This window comes from Malurus melanocephalus, unplaced genomic scaffold, assembly GCF_030028575.1.
Source record: "Malurus melanocephalus ecotype Western Australia unplaced genomic scaffold, MMel_1.1 scaffold_64, whole genome shotgun sequence".
Taxonomy (NCBI): Eukaryota; Metazoa; Chordata; class Aves; order Passeriformes; family Maluridae; genus Malurus; species Malurus melanocephalus.
Window position 1 is genome coordinate 269,247 of NW_026623296.1, and position 16,904 is coordinate 286,150.

The 16,904-nt window shown below is 45.6% G+C and overlaps 1 protein-coding gene across 1 annotated transcript in view; it reads right to left on the reverse strand.

Moving 5' to 3' along the window:
• Positions 1-16,904, reverse strand: part of LRIG1 (leucine rich repeats and immunoglobulin like domains 1) — an 84,890-nt gene that overhangs the window by 9,373 nt on the left and 58,613 nt on the right. The window contains exons 6-11 of the mRNA XM_057366411.1: positions 15,130-15,273; positions 14,157-14,300; positions 10,170-10,313; positions 6,431-6,511; positions 1,470-1,541; positions 99-170 (exon numbers count right to left, since the gene is read on the reverse strand). Of these exons, the coding sequence (XP_057222394.1) occupies positions 99-170; positions 1,470-1,541; positions 6,431-6,511; positions 10,170-10,313; positions 14,157-14,300; positions 15,130-15,273 (657 nt within the window). The remainder of the gene's footprint in view (positions 1-98; positions 171-1,469; positions 1,542-6,430; positions 6,512-10,169; positions 10,314-14,156; positions 14,301-15,129; positions 15,274-16,904) is intronic.

Consider the following 16,904-nt stretch of genomic DNA (forward strand, 5'->3'; position numbering starts at 1 on the left):
AAATAAATGAGCAGTAATGTGGATAACACCCGTGCTGCTGCTCACGTCCAGGCAGGAGGATMCCTGSCCCCAATGGTGTGAGCAGGGCAATCACTTACAGCTGCCTCAGGCTCTTCATCCTGGCAAAGGCATCAGCTTGGATGGAGCGGATGGCATTGTCCCCGAGGTTCCTGCAGGCACAACCACAGGCAATGGGAATGAAGGGGATGCTATGGCTGGGACAGACTTTCCACATTAATTTAAGCCATGACTCYAGTGGCAGGTGATTTGGTAGCTCTTTGTTAAAGCCTTGTGCACTTACAGCACATAGAAATGCTCCYCAAAACACCTTTATATTATTAAAGTATTGCTGAATAATAGTCTAACAGCAAAAATGACACTTAACTAAATCACTACGTGATTCCCTACCCCATCTTCTTACTACACTTTCTCAGTCTGAGCTACCTCCATCATCCATAGCTCAGAAATTCCTCAGCCCCCTCAATAACCAAAGATAGTCAGGAATGTGGTACCCCAGGCTARACCTTCAGCAAACATAAAAGAAAGCAAATACTTGCACTAAGCAGCATCTGAGGAATTAAAAGCAGCATTGAAAGTGACTCGGAAAGGATACTATTGGGTTTAAAAAAACATCCCAGTATTTTCAAASGAAGAGGTTCCCTCACAACTATTGCTAATGAAAAAATTCATTTGTACTCTGAAAAAGCAGTGTCAGATTTAGGGCTGAAGTTTACCAAGTGACACGTAGGGCAGACAAGCACTGCCTAAAGAGGACAATCTCAGTAGAGCAATAAGGCACCTTTATTTGGGAATGTACCCCCAGTCAGGCAGCCCAAATCTTTCAGTGTGCTCTCAATGGCCATAACATTTCATACAATCAACAGCCAATAAAACATGTAGAGCACAGTCACATATACTTCAACTTGTCTTAATCCAAGAAAAGAGATTATTCATGAATCACTGCTGGAGTCATCAGCCTTGGGACACAGAAAAAAATTACACAGACGCAGCCAAATTTTACTTCTTGCAAATGGCTCCAAGGGGGTTGTGCTGAATGGGGATGTTCAGTGCCTGCATCAAAACCAGTCATCTATGGCACATGTCACTGCCAGAGCCTGCATTTGGGAGGAAGCAGGGGCACAGGAGGAGCGAGTGCTACATCTGAACCAACCTATTTTCATTGCTAACAGCCTGCAAGGCAGCAGTGTGCAAGTCAAGGTGATACTCATCCAAGAACAAATCAAAAAATTAAGAGCATGCAAATTTGCCATATGTTCTATAACTTTGTTCCTGGCACAAAAAAAGGCCAAAGTTGAGGAGGGCTTATAATGAGAAGGAAGCAGGTGGCCCCCACAAATGGACTGGCTTCTCAGTTTACAAAGACACTATTAAATTGCTAGCAGATTTCTCAAGCAGCTACTTTTGGCAGACCCCCCTTCCCAAACTCTGAGGCATGGTGGGTTACTCACAGGTGCTCCAGGGCCTCCAACCCTGAGAACGCTTTCTTGGCCACCGACTTGATCTTGTTTCCAAACAGAGTTCTGCAGTTTCCAAACATCCAGTGCCAGATAAACAGAAAGAAAACGGGGAGAGGGGGGCAAAAAAAAAAAAAAAAAAAAAAAAGAAGGAACACAATTAGTGTGGCTTTATCTGATATACACACTCAGTGTAAGTCCCAGGAAATCTGAACTGCACAGAGATTAAGAGGGCTGAAGCACACTGGCTTTCCTGATCCTGAAATTAAATCCTTTTATCTGTATTTGAATTTAATAGTGATGACAGCGCAAAAGGGAATGTGCCATATCATGTAAAAAGGCAGGTTTGCTCCTGTGCTTGGGAACCAGCCTGCTGAGTAACAGAAGGTCCCTTCTGTTCTTCKCAGGCTGGCTGTGGACAGGATTAAGTGCAGTGACAGTTTAACAAGATATTGGTCTCTCTCCACAACACTTTTCATTTCTGACTTCTTCCCAGACAGGAAAACAGTGGTGATTTATTCCCTGGAGCTCGGCCTGAGCAGCCATGGGCACACAGGGCTGAGGGCTGCCCCTGGGCTGCACATTTACTCAGCAGCTGACTGGAGGTACTGCTCATTCCTTCCTTGGAAATATAACAGCAATGTAACATCACACAACAGATCACAGCCAAGGGATCATTTCAAGGGGCAAAAGGCAGAACAGGTCATGTCCAGARCTGAGGAGTGGGCTTGCTTGCATCTGTGGCCAGAGAGCATTCCTCCAAATCAGCAGTGGCACGAGGGGGACTATCAGCAAACAGCCAGCTGGAGGGATCCAACCCAGCTGCCATCTCCAAAGCAACAGTTCTCCATAAATATTGACCAGTGCTAATGGCCAGGGGCAGGGTTCATGCCAAATGGATAGTCCCCTCACCTGTTTTAATAAAACATCAACCARTGTCATTAATTAGGAGCTGCTTTCCTTCCCCAGGCTCCCTCTAAGGTTTATCCTCCAGGTGCATCTGTTTCCACCACATGCTGTCCAGTGCAAATCACCACCCACACCTCAGGTACAAAAAAAGGCACATCTGGCCCTGCATTTGAGCTTTTCCTCAAGAGTTGTCCTTCAATATAGGGTGTGACCTGTATCTGCACCCTAAAAAGACTTAAARCTATGATGGTCTGCTTGCTTACTGTCCAGGGGAAGGAGAGGGGATGGAGCATATGCAGCCATTTCATGAGCAAATTCATTTCCAGGGACTTATTMAGGCTTTCCACAAAGCACTTTTCARTTGTCAGGATAATCTGGTTATATATTGGTTCCAAGAAAGCCCAGATTCAAATACCCCCAAGCACCAAAGGATGTGTGCAATCATGTGCCATCATTTGGTAAAAGGGATGTTGCATAAATGAAGGCTTTAAAAAATCCATTGGAATAATTGATAAATAATTTACTATATGCAAACCCTGGTCACATGGCTGCATCCATACACACTGATTTCTGGAGTCATATCCTTGAATAAGCATCTTATAAGGACAAGGTAAGGATAAAATAAGGACTAAATGAAACTTCAAGGTGTGCGAGGGGAAGTTTAGATCAGATTTTAGGAAACATTTCTTCACAGAAAGGGTTGTGAGCTTTRAGCAGACTGCCCACGGAAGTGGCAGTGTCACCATTCTTGGAGTGTTCCAAAAATATGTGGATGTGGCACTTCAYGACATGGTTTAATGGTGAACATGGTGATGGTGCTGGGTTAATAGCTGGAATTAATGATCCTGAAGATCTTTTCCACCCTTAACAATTCTAATGAAAGTGAGATGGGCAGCTGCTGTTGAAAAAATTATGCTTGGGTTCGATAGCTGCAGATTTCTATTGCTGTTCAGCGGATTTTGGACCTTGAAAATTGGAGACAACTGCTGGCATTTGTTTCCTTATCAGTGCAGGGATAAGCAGTACACCTGGGGATGGGAATGCACAACTACACCACTCGTTCAGGTGCACATGCCTCCATGGCTGGACATGAGAAATACCTAACACACGTAACAAGTCAGGCCTCAGCAAACTCATTACTCCTGGCAACTAATTCCAATTAAGTGCTTCTCCAAATCTGAAAGAGTTTGAACCCAGCAGCCCCCATCAAAGGGCTGTGGAAGGCTGGAATGTGAAGGCAGCAAACACAGCCACAATTAGCCATCCCACTGCTGTCCAAACCCTCCTCCACGGGGCAGAGCCAGGCACAAGCTCTCCCGGAGACTGCACCAGTGTAATTACATGCCAGGCACACAATTCACTGCAGCGTTTTCTCCTCCAGCCAGTTTTGCACCTGCAGGAAGATCTTGCTGAGTGAGCCATCAAAAAGCTGGTTACATTTAGCAGCTTGAATAATTAGGAGCCTCCTTGTTCTGCAGCGATTCCACCGGTGCTTTTCATGCTTCAGTGCTTCTCAACTCCCTCTTTCTTCAAGCAACATTTTAATTTAGGCCTGTGCTCTCCATCCTGGAGAGCTTCATATATAATTCAGASAAGGCTAAAGTGACTGGCCTCTCCATCTCTGTTTAACACCTTCATGTCAGCGAACAACCCTCTCTGKGCTAAATCCTTTCAGAGGCTAATCTGTGCCAGATCAAAGGGGAGCGGCTTTTAAGGCAATCTCCACAGAGCTGAGGTGATTATTAATTCATTGGAAGGTCTCTTCTGAAGTGCCCATTTATTTTTTGTATGCTAATGCATTTAAAGGGGTTGACGGTTTAAACACAGGCCCTAAATCACACAGTGAAATGTTTGCTGTAGGGGCTGATCTTTTATTTACAAAAAAAATCCTGATCCTTGCTTCAGCCTTAGAACTCACCAGTTTGGGATTTACGTGCTGATAAGCTCAAACAGTTCTGAGRAGATCCCTTTAAAAGTCACCACTCACAAGTATCCTCAAAACATCTCAAGAAATAATAGTAAAATTATCTCCTGCTCTGAGCTTTTTTTAGTTTTACACTGTGGTTGATAATGAACAATCCCAGAAAGATGTCTGTCCCACAGCAGTTCACTCTGTTAAATTATCAAACCACTCCTGTCTGCCCCAAACCAACCTGATCCACACGTTCTTCCAGGCTATAAAGGAGCTGCAATCCCCTGCACAACCCCTCCCTGCACAGATCCTTCAAGCAGACTCAGAGCTGGCCCGAGTCCACGTGCAATGACAGACATCAGCCAACAATGCAAAGAGAGACACAAACCGCCTTGCACAAGCCCTTAGTGCATCCTTGGCTACTGGCAGCCCTAACCAGCCATCCTATGGAGGTGTTCCTTGTGCTGGGTGATAAACATCACATCAGGCCACGGCATTCCATAGGGACAGTGATGGCTGTTCAGCCCAGAGCTCCCAGCACATCACCCCACAGGCTGCCCCTGCTCCTTCCTTCCTCCTCCTGCTCCTTGCTGTTCCTCCTGGCCTCTGCCWGACCCCCACAGCTCACCAGGACTCACTGATCCTGCTTTCCCTGCCAATCCTTTCGCTGAACTCTTTCCTTAGATGCTGTCTCTGGATTTTTCAACACTCTTCTGTTATCTGTATCCAGCATTTCTAACATATCCCAATCAGCTGGGACCACTACCTTTGCTCCCGTGCCAGCAGCCCTGCCGGAGGGATGTCCCACCAGGACAGCTCTCTCTTTTCCATTCCTCCACCTTCTCTCCCTTGTCAAAGCAGTGCTACAGACTCATAATCACTACAGCCTGCAAATCCCAAAGTCTCTGCTCCCATCACCCTTCTAGCCCCTCACATGGTTTCACTGGTTTCTTCAGACAAACCAGACACTTCAGTCAGGCAGCCAAGGACTCTCCTACCCACCGCATCTGCTCCTYTGCCTTTTTTCTGGCAGTCGTGGGAAGATTTCCTGACTCTGKGCACAGCAGTTCTWACTGGMTTCTCTCTCCCCCCATGCTACTTCTGCTTCCCTGCCTGGCTYCCCCTGTCCTGAAATCCTTCTCTGYCTTCTGCCCCATTTTCCTTGCAACTTGGTTCCCCTCAGTGACACCCCTTAGCAACMATCAAATGCCATCTCTGTCTGTGATTTCAGATCTTTCTCCTCTAAGCACTGTCCCCACAAACCCTGCCACGGCTCGTCCTGCTCCCCAAGGAGTCTCTAATGAGAGCGTGACAAAATCCCGCCTGCCAGGATTCCTTCCAGCCATCTGCTATCCATCGAGGTACTTTTACTGCACCTCTGGCTGTGCCATCCCAGCATCAGAGACAGCGGCATGGGAGGGTGCTGAGAACTTCAACAAAGGCAAGAGGTAATGATTAGAGAGCCTTGATTTGTCACAAGCCATCAGAGGCTCCTSTGACAGGGCTGATTTATATCGCCCATTTCAAATGGAGCAGCGACTTGTGCGGAGCAATGTGAAAATCCCTGCRAAGGCCAAGCAAGCCATAAACATTTGCAAGGCGCATGCTTGCCTTGGGTTTCTTTTTATCTCTTTAAGAGCCTGTGCCCCAYGGTGCCTTTTATTGTCACTGCACATGGAACCGAGCCCAAAAGATCACTCTCAGACAGAGTATCCCACAGAAACGAATCCTGTTTCAATCYTCTGCTCTAACAGGAAGTGGGGCGATTTTTCTCTTCTGTTTATTGTTATTTGCTGCATCAATCAGTGCCTTGCTGAAGATTGCAAGGGGTCATTTTTGTTGCTTGTTTGCTTTTACAAGTGAGGAATGGGTGTGCTGAATTTTATGCACAAAAACAGCCTTAATTTCTCTCTCCTGTGTGTCTGAACTGCAGTCTGTGGCACCATTTTGAAAGGAAATAATTGCCTCATACCTGCTTGGAAACGTCATTGCTCAAAAACCACATTTGCAGTGAGCCTGCAAAGCTACCACATCTCAGATTTTCTGTTGGTTTTTTCCTGTTCCAAGTTGAGGGAGGCCCACCCCCACACAGGCACACAACAAAACTGCAGAATTCAAACCCAGGGATACTCACAGCTTGCTCAGGTTTTCCAGGCCTGTGAAAGCTCCATTGGTGTCTTCTATTGTGCCCGAGATGTCGTTGTGGTCCAGTTCCCTGCGGAGAGGACAAGASAGAGCTCAGAATCAGCACCTTAGTCTCAATATCATTGTTACAAACAAGTGGAGGAAGCTGGAGAGTGCCATATTAGAGTTCCCATTTTCTCCTGGCAGTTCCCAGAAAATGCAGAGTCCTGCACAAAGCAGCACTAATCACTTTTCCTGCACTGACACATGCTGGGATGGTGCATTCCAGAAAGAGCCCTGGTTTGCTCTTAGCTGAAACCCTCCGAGACAGCAGCAGGAGCAGCTACTTTTTACCAAGTAGGTTTTTGTCTTATTCTAGTTCTCAGCATCCAAACAGAAGGAGGAAAATGAAAATAAAGTGTCAAMATTAAACTAAAAGGAACAGCTGTTCTTAAATGCTACTACCAGGAATTAAGATCACTTTGGGGATTTCAGTGTATACATGTATTYGTCTGTAGCTGAATCTTAGGAAGATGATTTGGTGTATTTTCTGTAAAGCTGCATTTTTTCAGGCAATGAACTTGAAAACTCAATAAGGGAAAGCGCCGGCATCACTATACCAGCCTAACTCTGTATAACCAGTTAAAAAAAAACCCCCAAAAAAAAAACCAAAAAAAAAACCCAAGAGAATTCCTTTTTCAGAGTTCACTTCTTTTGGCTTTCAAATTGACCATCAATTACAAGAGTCAAAGAGGTCTGAAGAAAAACAAGCACACAGAACAAACACAGAGATCCACAAAAGCTGTTTAAACAGTCTGTTTGAAAATCCTTCCCTCCCAGCTTTTAATTCCAGCTAGCAATGAATACCCAGCAACACAGACAGAAATTCATCATTTCCAATGTTAAGTGAGAAGAAAGAAAAACTAAATAGGCTTTGTTGGTTTTGTTACATCACTCTGATTTAAAACCTGGCAAAACCCAGCACCAAAGCAAACTTCACCATCCAGATAACCCCCAAGCCCTCAGGTACTCCTTTCACACCTTTTGAAGATGATTATCAGAAGGTTTCCAGATAAAAAAAATATTAAGACCAAAAAAAAGATTGAACAAATCCCCCTGCATTCTGCAGCRCTCTAGACACAGGCATCACAGTGCAGCTTCTGGGCTGTGCTGTACAAATATACAGTAACTCACAAGAAGGAAAAGAAATTTAGAACAGCCCTCCAGTTTCAAAATGGCAATGGTTTTCCCTCAGCTGGCTGCAGTCTGCTCCTTTCTCTGCTTTAGGGTGAGCTGAAGATGTGAAGGGAGATGGCCAAAAGCCACAATTCCTGTTTCTCAGCTGACTTCAGCCTGAGACCTGAATCTCATGTCCCTGGAGAGCCCTGGCCTTAACCAGCATTGCTGTGGATGTGTCAGGGTGATCTGTGGGTCACTCTGGACCAAAGGGATGGACAAAACTCCTCATCCCTGTGGGATGTGGGCACACACAATGCTGTGATAGCTAAAGAGACGAGTCCAGGAGACACACTTTGATGTGCTGGCACTTCCAGCACTACCCAAGAATTCATCCTCCTGGACCTCAGTTTCTACATTTTCCCTACAGTTGCCAAGCCAATGTCCSTTGTTCTGTTTGTTTTCTAAGGGAAAATCCCTTCTCAGACATTTCTCTTCTTCAGTTTCACCATGGGCTACCGGTCTTTGGAGCAGCAAAGCCTTTCCCATGGCAGAGACAGACAAGTGGGAACGGCCTGTAGGAGCCCTGACACACACTTTTATTAATTGACTGCCACACATTGTGTTTTCTTGAAAAAAGGGAAAGAAAATGGTATTGCTTGTTCATCCAGTGGCAACTCAAAGGTTTAGTGTTAGAAAGGAGGAATAAAAACCTTTTTAACAAATGAGTGAAAATAGAGAGAGGGAGGAAAAAAAAGAGTGGGGTATTTTGGCCCAGCTCTCTTTGTATTCCAACTCCTCTCCCAGCCCCTGTTGCCAATTTCCTATTCTTTCTGGCTGGCTGAGCTCGAATGCTCCAAGCCTTGTTAATCATTGTGCTCGGAGGTCTCCGGGCCTGACCTCTATTTGAATAGCTCCACATTTCAGCAGTTTCACACCCACCAAAGGCTCCCCAACAATAGCCCATAATTAAAGCATGCTCGGCTCTTTTTCACCAGGTGCAGGACCCAATAGGCCTTTCTCTTTATTAAATTAGAGCTCGCTCACACACTCCCTCTCCTCCTCCCCCCTCTGCCCTGGACATAAAAGAGGCTCCACATTCACTGCAGAGCAAAGAGAACGACCAGCTCCCCTTCCCCTCCATTTTTCTTTGGAAACCTTTAGTTCCGGTCTTGACAGCTGCCTCAGAGAGGTCCCTTTCTGAATGCCCAGTGGCTGAAAGGCTTTGGCTTAAGTTTAAAAAAAAGAAAAAAGCAAACAAAACCCAAACTCACTTTCTAGTCACTTCCTTCGCTATGAACTTCAATAAAAGAAAGAGTAAAATGCAGAAAGTACTGTAAAGAGGGGAGATCTCTCTGTTCCCATTTCCTTTTAATGACTCAGCCCACAATGGGCTTCTGAAGAGGAATAAAAGTATCAAAGTGTGYTTTTTTCTTTTGAAGGAAAAATTAAATCAGTTTGCTGAACCCAACCAGCCTGGGAACGTGGCTGGTGCTGTCACAAGGACTGTGAGAACCTTGTGGTGTGCCAGATGAAGCTGCTGAGCCTGCAGCTCCCAGAGAAGRGAGGAGAGCAGCCAGCAGCCCTGCAGGTTCCAGTGAGGAGACAACATAGATRCAGGAATGGACAATTATTAGAGGATTCTCCATCTTCTTATGTTCCTAAGACAAATGTACTCCAGTCTAGCACAGCTCTTGTGTGAGCAGCACATGATGGTGCAATGCCACAGCTGCATCGCACAGGAGGTCACACTGATCTGTCTAAGGGGCTCTRCTACTCCTAAAACCTTGCAAGTTGGTATTTGGATTAGCAAGCTCATTTCCAGGATCACGTTTGCAGGTATTATATTGTGCGAGTGGTTTTAAAATAAAAGTCTGTGGTAAATGGCCACAGCCAGCACTGGGTTGATTATTTTGCAATTCAGTATCAGGGCACATGAAATTTTGCYTTTGGCAACTTTCTGGTTTTTCAGAGTTTACCATGAAAATCAGAGCACAGAAAATTTCATGAGCCCAACTGCATTAAAGAAAAAGAATTCCCATTACTTGCATGGTACCTGCAAAAGCCTGTTTCTAAGACTAGACTGAAGACTGGGTGAAGCATCATATATTCTTACATTTCTGGTGTAGTCAGATCCCAAGCCCAACCTCTACAWTCCTTTGTTTTGCCATCATTTCTTTCTTAACATCATCTTAGTCCATAACTATATATTTAAAATTCAGTTTAAATGAAAAAGTAACAGAAGTGCTTGACAGCACATTTAAGAGGATATTCAAATTTCCAGTGCTGTYAGTGGAAAGCATATTTCCTTGCTCCTGGTGAGTGCAGAATGACCCAACAGAAACAAATCTTTTATAAGAATTTCAATTAAAGTTGATATGATAGCAAAAGTAATACTGCTATTAGCTGGAGGAATTATATTTTTTTGATTTTTGGTCAGCTCAGGTGGTATCAGGAACCTGAAACTGCAACACATGGGCACCCAAAGCACCTCCAGAGCAGAACCATCCAAGCACAACACAAACTGTGGAGGGAACAYGGGTGTGGTCTGACAAGAGCTGGGAGCAACTTACAGGACACGCAGGTTTTTGAGTCCCTTGAAAGCCCCTTCTGCAATGTGATTGATGGAATTGTGGCTCAGCCGCAGCACGTGCAGCCCCCCCAGGTCTGCCAGGCTTCCCTCGTCCAGCCTCGTTAGGTTGTTGTAGGAGAGGATCCTGAGGAAAAACACAACAACAGTCCTTGTCAATCCATCTGGCATTTTCCAAACTCTGCTGTGCCAACCTGTGCCTGCCTCCCACAGCCACCTTGCACAAGGTGATGTCCTGGCTGGATACTAACAGCTGGATGAGAAAGAAAGGTTGCAGCCTGCCAGTATTGCCACAAAACACCCCTGGGTGACACTGAAGGAGCAGGAGGCAGTTTGTACCCAGCTATGGGGAAGTTTTCTTTGCAGGCTGCCGAGAGGCTGCCCCAGGTCTGAGAGCAAGAACCCACCACACACAACCTGTCAGCTATGGCAGGGACGAGCTCCTCCTGCTCCTGCCCGGCTGGGTGAGGGTCTGGGAGCACCATCCCTGTGTCCCCACAGGTGCAGGCCACACTCAATGGCTGTGCTCCATCCCCACTCCCATCTGGACTCCCTCCAGGCTCCCAGGGAAAGGCAGCCCCGCTCCCCACGCCCTGCGAGGTGCAGAGTGATGTCACACGGATGGATTGTGCAGTTCACACACGTTGCTCTTGGCAGGRCCCACACTTCTGTGCTCAGGAGGTGTCTTATCGTTCTGCACTTGTGCACAGCCAGCCCCAGGCTCTGGGTGTGGGTGCCTCCGCTCCACCCCAGTCCAGAGCCAAGAGCATTTCACCACAAGGCAATTGAATGCTTCCTTTCACACACAGAAAGGAGGTGTCTGTTGTAAACCAGCCACCTTTCCTTCCTCCCACTCCCCTTTGTCAAGGAGCACAGTTTGCCTGAAATCCTTTCCACTTAACAAAAGACTACAGGAGGGTTGGGTTTTTCCCCTTGTTTTCCATCTCTCTCTTSCCTTTGGCCTGTATTATCTCTGGTCTGGGAGATTTTATTTAAGCACTACTCCTGTTGCAGTTTGGAAGCTGGCAGGAAGGCAGCTGCTTTTCTCTTCCAGCAAGGTGAACATGAGGCTTCAAGAGATGTAACACTGAGGACAGGCCTTGTGAAGCTAGAAGCCACTGCAGCCACCTCACACTCTGTCATAACCACCTTCTATCCAGAATAAAGCCCTGCTGTGGAAGGCCAGCTTAGAATGTCAAAATGCAAGACCTCTCASGGTAGCAGCAGGCACCAGATTTTCAATACCACCTTCCTTAGTAACTTGGGAGTACAAGTCACTTCAAAAGATGTGAGGGTTGGGGCTGCTCAGCTCTTCAAAAAGCRGAGTTAGGCAGCTTTGAACAAGCACTGAAATCCTTCACTGTACAGACAAGGAAAAAAAAATCTCAACTGAGTTCCAAACCTCCAAATTCCTCTTCTAGTACTGCCTGTTAATGAGTCTGCTTAAAAATGTGTCTATGGCTTGCATGAAACTCACTGTAAAGCCAAAACCTAAGTCAAAACAGACACATACTCCRAAGCACTGAGAGTGTCATTTACTTGGCAAACATGCTGTCTATCTTTTAGCTGTGTGAGTGGGCAGAGGGCAAGCTCTGGAAAAAATTCAGCAAAGATTAATGAGTTTGAAGGTATGGGACAACATACTTTCATTCCTAAAGAAGCTGTAGTGTTAGTTATGGAGAACTGGCATCTGGTCAAAATTATGTCCTCACCTGCGATTAAAGAATTTGCCTTTTTTTTTTTTTTAAAAAGTGTTCAAAAGTAATCCTAAACCTGGCGGAGAAAATAAATAGCTCCTTTTGATTCTATACAGAAAAGTTCCTGCCACAACTGGTGAAGGCATGTTCCCTCTGTTTGTTCTGATGTCACCCCAAGATGGACAGACAGCAGCAGGACCTGGAACCTCTCTCAGTGGTGTGACCACGTGGAAGCTTTCACGAGCTACTGCACCTGGCAGTGGCTTCTTCAACATGCCAGGGCTCTGCTTCSTGCCACAGGACAGGCCAATTTGCAGAACATCAGGCTTCCCCCTCAGCAGTGTGGATTATCTGGTTGAGAGAAGCCAGSAGGTCTCTGCTGCTTCCCTGCCCTTGGCATCTGCCAGTGAGAAATCACTGGGAAGGACAAGAGGAAATGTTTGTCTGCACAGCCCTTCCAGCCTGGGGAGAAGTGGGAGAGCAGCTCTCTGAGCAYTAAAATTGGTACAAAAAGGGGTTAACCAGAACTCTGCTGTGCAGCTGGGGCTGCTGCTGCCAGCTGTGGACCATGGACATCTAAAACACTTCATTCCCACTGACTGAGCTACAGGTAAAARGGGGAAGGAAAGACCCAGCAGCCAAGACACCTCTGATAAAATCCTGTGCTCCCACTGTGGTTTTTTCCATGATGCTGATGGCTCTAGCACCTGACTGGTGAATACAATCAGCCCTTTCTCATGCCCATAACAAGACAAAAGCTTTCTTTCCTTGTCAGCTTTTACATCAGATCAGAGCTCTGGAKTCACATTTTGTCCCAGCAATTGAATGAGAGACAACTCCTCCTTCAGATGACCTCCTCCCTCCTTAGAAGACTTTGAAATTCATTCCCTGTACAACCAGTGTGTTTTCTGGTAACTGAAACCCAGTAGGTTTAGCAACAGTGGAGGTGAGCAAGGATCTTTCAATCAGGAATGAAGCACACAATCAACAAAGTGYGTGAGCCAGTCTGGATGTATCTATGGCTTCCTTTCCTCACCCTTGAATTTCAGCACAGATCTCTCCTACAGKTACTCTCTGGCTGTGGGAGTTTCAGTTTGGAGATCTGATGGCTCCCTGCAGCAGCCTTACCCTAAAGGCAACACCTGCAAGAGCTTGTAGTGCTTTGCAGGGATGTGCTAACACCCACACAATCACCCTTCTCATCTCAGTGACTCCGGTCTCCAAGTGCAGCACAATCCTGCCTGGCAGGCCAGGCACACCCCAGTGGCTCACACCACCTCACACCACCGGGCATTCTCCAAACCTACCCCATCCTGCACCAGCACCATGAGTCCTGCACTGATTAATGCCAAACTTACAGACATTACAYGTGTCATATCCATCTATCCCTGAATCCATAGTCCAGAGGTCTTGGGACTCACAGCTGGGTGGGCAAACACCAACCTCTAATGTGAGTTCAGAATGAGGCCTCAGGCAGCAGGGAGCTGCTTTACCACACTGCTTTTGGTGGACAGGAGAATCCCTAACAATGTATAACATCCCCTTGCACCAAGCACAATGAATTCCAGTTCCAYTGACCACAGGTGTCAAGTGCCCCAAAGAAAAAACATGAATTTTTCCACAGTCCCACCAATGGGATCACAACTAACTCTGTAAATACTGCAAGCACCCACTTGTGTCTGCTCAAAAAGGCAGGAAGCAGTGCCACAGACCCAAAAGCCACCCTTGTGGGGCTGCCATGAGCAGCAAGGCTTTCCTTCATTTATCAGGCTGTATTCACAGCTGGAAGCCTCAGGAGAGCAAAGCCAATGTATTTCCTTTTCAACAACTGAACCCTACAGGAARGATGAAGTGTAAACAGGAGAAACACAGAGAATTGCTCTTAAAGGACCAAATCTCTGCTGGTTGAGAACAGGATTGCTCTTTGTAAATACAGAGGATAAAGCAAAGCTTCCTTCAGGCTGTACAGWTATTATATGGCAAGTTACATGTCTTGTACCTCGCTAGTTAAAAACATTGGCAAGCCACAGCTCACAAACTCTCCAGGTCTTTTGGCACTGTGCACTTTTAGTGGGTTCTAGCCTTTGTTCCTGGTGCAAATGTATTTTAACCAGGTGCTCTGAAGGTCATAACATCATAAATAACAAGGGCATCCCTCAGGAGCCTGCAGTTCCTGCATTTCCACTGGTTACACCATGGGAGCTGAAAGCCTTGAGGAAATTCCTTACCCCCCTTTCCTGTCAACATTACACAACACAACAAAACCAACTTACAGCTCATGCAGCTTCTGGCAGAAGCTCCAGCCATCGGGGTTGATGCGGGATATGGAGTTGTTACTGAGGTGAAGCTGGTGCAGAGAGGAGAGGCCRTAGAGAGAGCCACTGTTCACTTCTGTCAGGCTGTTATATTCCAGATGGCTGTGGAGAAAAATCAGGAGGAWTTGACAGATAAGCAGCACTGATCAAATGCTGAAAGAATTTCCAACAAGAACRGGGATTTTAGCCATTCCTACACATCTTTCTACATACCCATGAGGATACATACATGTGGGCATTTCTTGTCCAATGAATGACAGAAATTCAAGGACAACACAAAGGAAATGCCCAGAAGGAGAAGTGACTGCAGAGAGAAGCTCCACTCCAAGTAAACTGGGCTTAGAGCATCCCATACCACTTTGTATTTGCAGAGTTTCATCTGTGAGACAGCAGCACCCAGAAATGTGCTGYCTTCATCACCTGGGACCTCACAAACACACCTGGAACCCAAGTGTGATGGAAGCTTCTGATATTTCTCATTTCATTCAGCAGTGATAATCAACTTGTTCKCTGGTATGGAAAGAAAACACCACCAAGATAGGCCAGCTTGGTTTCTARATATCCAAAGAGGTGGAATAATCATGTCTGCAACATAGCTTCTGATATCAATTAAATTAAAGTTGCAGAAGCCACTATTTGAAGAGTTGATATCTAAGCTGAATGTTCCAATTACATTCAAAGGAATAGCATCACAGCTTAAAAAGTGGGCCTTTTTTTATTGATCATCTGATAAGACAATGAGTTTTAGTAAACTGGGGGTCAACTAAATAGAAGCTGCTGCAGCATGGCAGAGCTTTGGCTATGCAGGACAAGGAAGGAAGCATAAGAAGTGGCACAGGCGCCCAAAGGTCTCTGCTAAAATGCAGACAAGGACATGAAGCAACTGAAGCTGAGGTTGTGCAAGGGAAAATAACCCATTTCTCCAACTTACAGAACTTGCATCTTGGCTAGACCCCAAAAAGCCCCATCAGTCAATTTGCTGATGTTGTTGCGCTGGAGTTTCAGGACTTCCAAGCTGTCCAGTCCCTGGAACGTCAGGCCCTCAATCAGGCGGATGCGATTCCGGTTCAGCTCCCTAAAATCACCAAGGCCATACAAGTTTATTAAACCCCAGTCCTTTCTCACAGAGTCATCTGTGCAGCACACAATGGGGACAGCAATGCCAACAACTCCTCTGTCRGTGGTTCCCAGGACACAGCAGAAGAGCACCGGAAACTTTCAATCCCAGAGCTATCCAGGGAAGCCAGCTGGGTGCGATTGCTTAAACAAACTCACCCTGGGACAGGCTTTCACTGCAGAGAAACAACAGAGTGCAGCAATTCCTCTTCAGCCCTCCTCTCTCTGCATTTCTTTTAAGCCATTGATCTCTCTCATCAATTTTCACAYTTCATCCTCCCCCAGGCACAGACACCATTTGAACCAGTACAGTCAAACGTCGGCATTATTTCCCTTACAGCCCATTGTTTCTAAAGGATTTGTAACTGCCCAGTAAAAACGTGCTCTAAAACATGCAGGTGCCCCAAAACCGTGRGCCCAAGAGGAAACTTTATGGCCAAGTTTGAAAGGACAGCTTTTTGTTCCCCTCATAAATTTCACTTTTTTTTCCACTATAAGAATTAATAAAGGGTGAAAGAAGTTGTTTACAATAACAACATAATCTTAGTATTTTGTGTAAACAAAGATTTCCAGCCTGGTTCATTATATATTTCTTTTTCTTTTCCCTGGGTGGGGAAGGTCCTCTAAATTTTGGCAGTATCTTTTTTTTTCAACAGCAATATGAACATCATCACAGCACACTTTACCATCCTATATCAGTCTTATCGATTGGTTGACCCAGACAAACCAGGTGAAAACCAGCTCTGGAAAGTCAGTAAAAAACTTCAATACAATGCACTAAAAGCTAAAGTTAGGGCTTTTAAAATTGGTATTTTTTCCACACTAAAAGATTAAGCTCAGGATAGTTCCCTATTCAGTGTTTGTGTTGAGGAAAATGGTGAAGTTTACAATATCAGAACTTGTTTTGGAAAAGATGAAGAAGCCATAGAGACTTTAAGCTTACTTTTCAACTGCCTAAAAAAAYAATGTTGAACTTGCACTCGAGTGTAATTAAAGTCAAGTAAGCAATAAAGATTTTGCAGGCCTAAAGTCCCTTGTCATACTGCACTTCCTGGGCTATTAGTGAAACAGGCTTTGCCAAAAAAAGAACTGTACACAAATTCTACAACACACCAATCTGGGTAACTCGCAATTCATTCATGTTTATCTSTAGAGTTAAACAACCAGCTCTGAGGCTGTCATTAAGAGTACCAATTACTCCATCTCTCAGTGCAAACTGTGTTCCCAAACAGATTGAGTTGTTTTTATTACAGTTCTGCACAAGTTGCAGTCAAACACAGTGAATTAGAAGCCCTCACTCAATGGACAGTAACTGCCAACTGAGAGGCAACAGTCTTCTCAGATGTGTTTGCTATCATGCCCCCTGTCCAATCCCAAGCTGGATATAAATTCTACACGTATGCAAGCACACACATTCCTTGGGCACACCCTGGCTTCAGGATTGGTCTCTCAATCAAGAGGTTGCCACTTAGAGGTGCGAGTTCCAACAGCTTTGGTGGACTTTATACTAAACAGACAGAGGTGCMTACCAAATTTGATGGAAAGATTGCAAGGAGCCTCAGGTTGAGCCCATTTCTCCAGCAGCAGCAG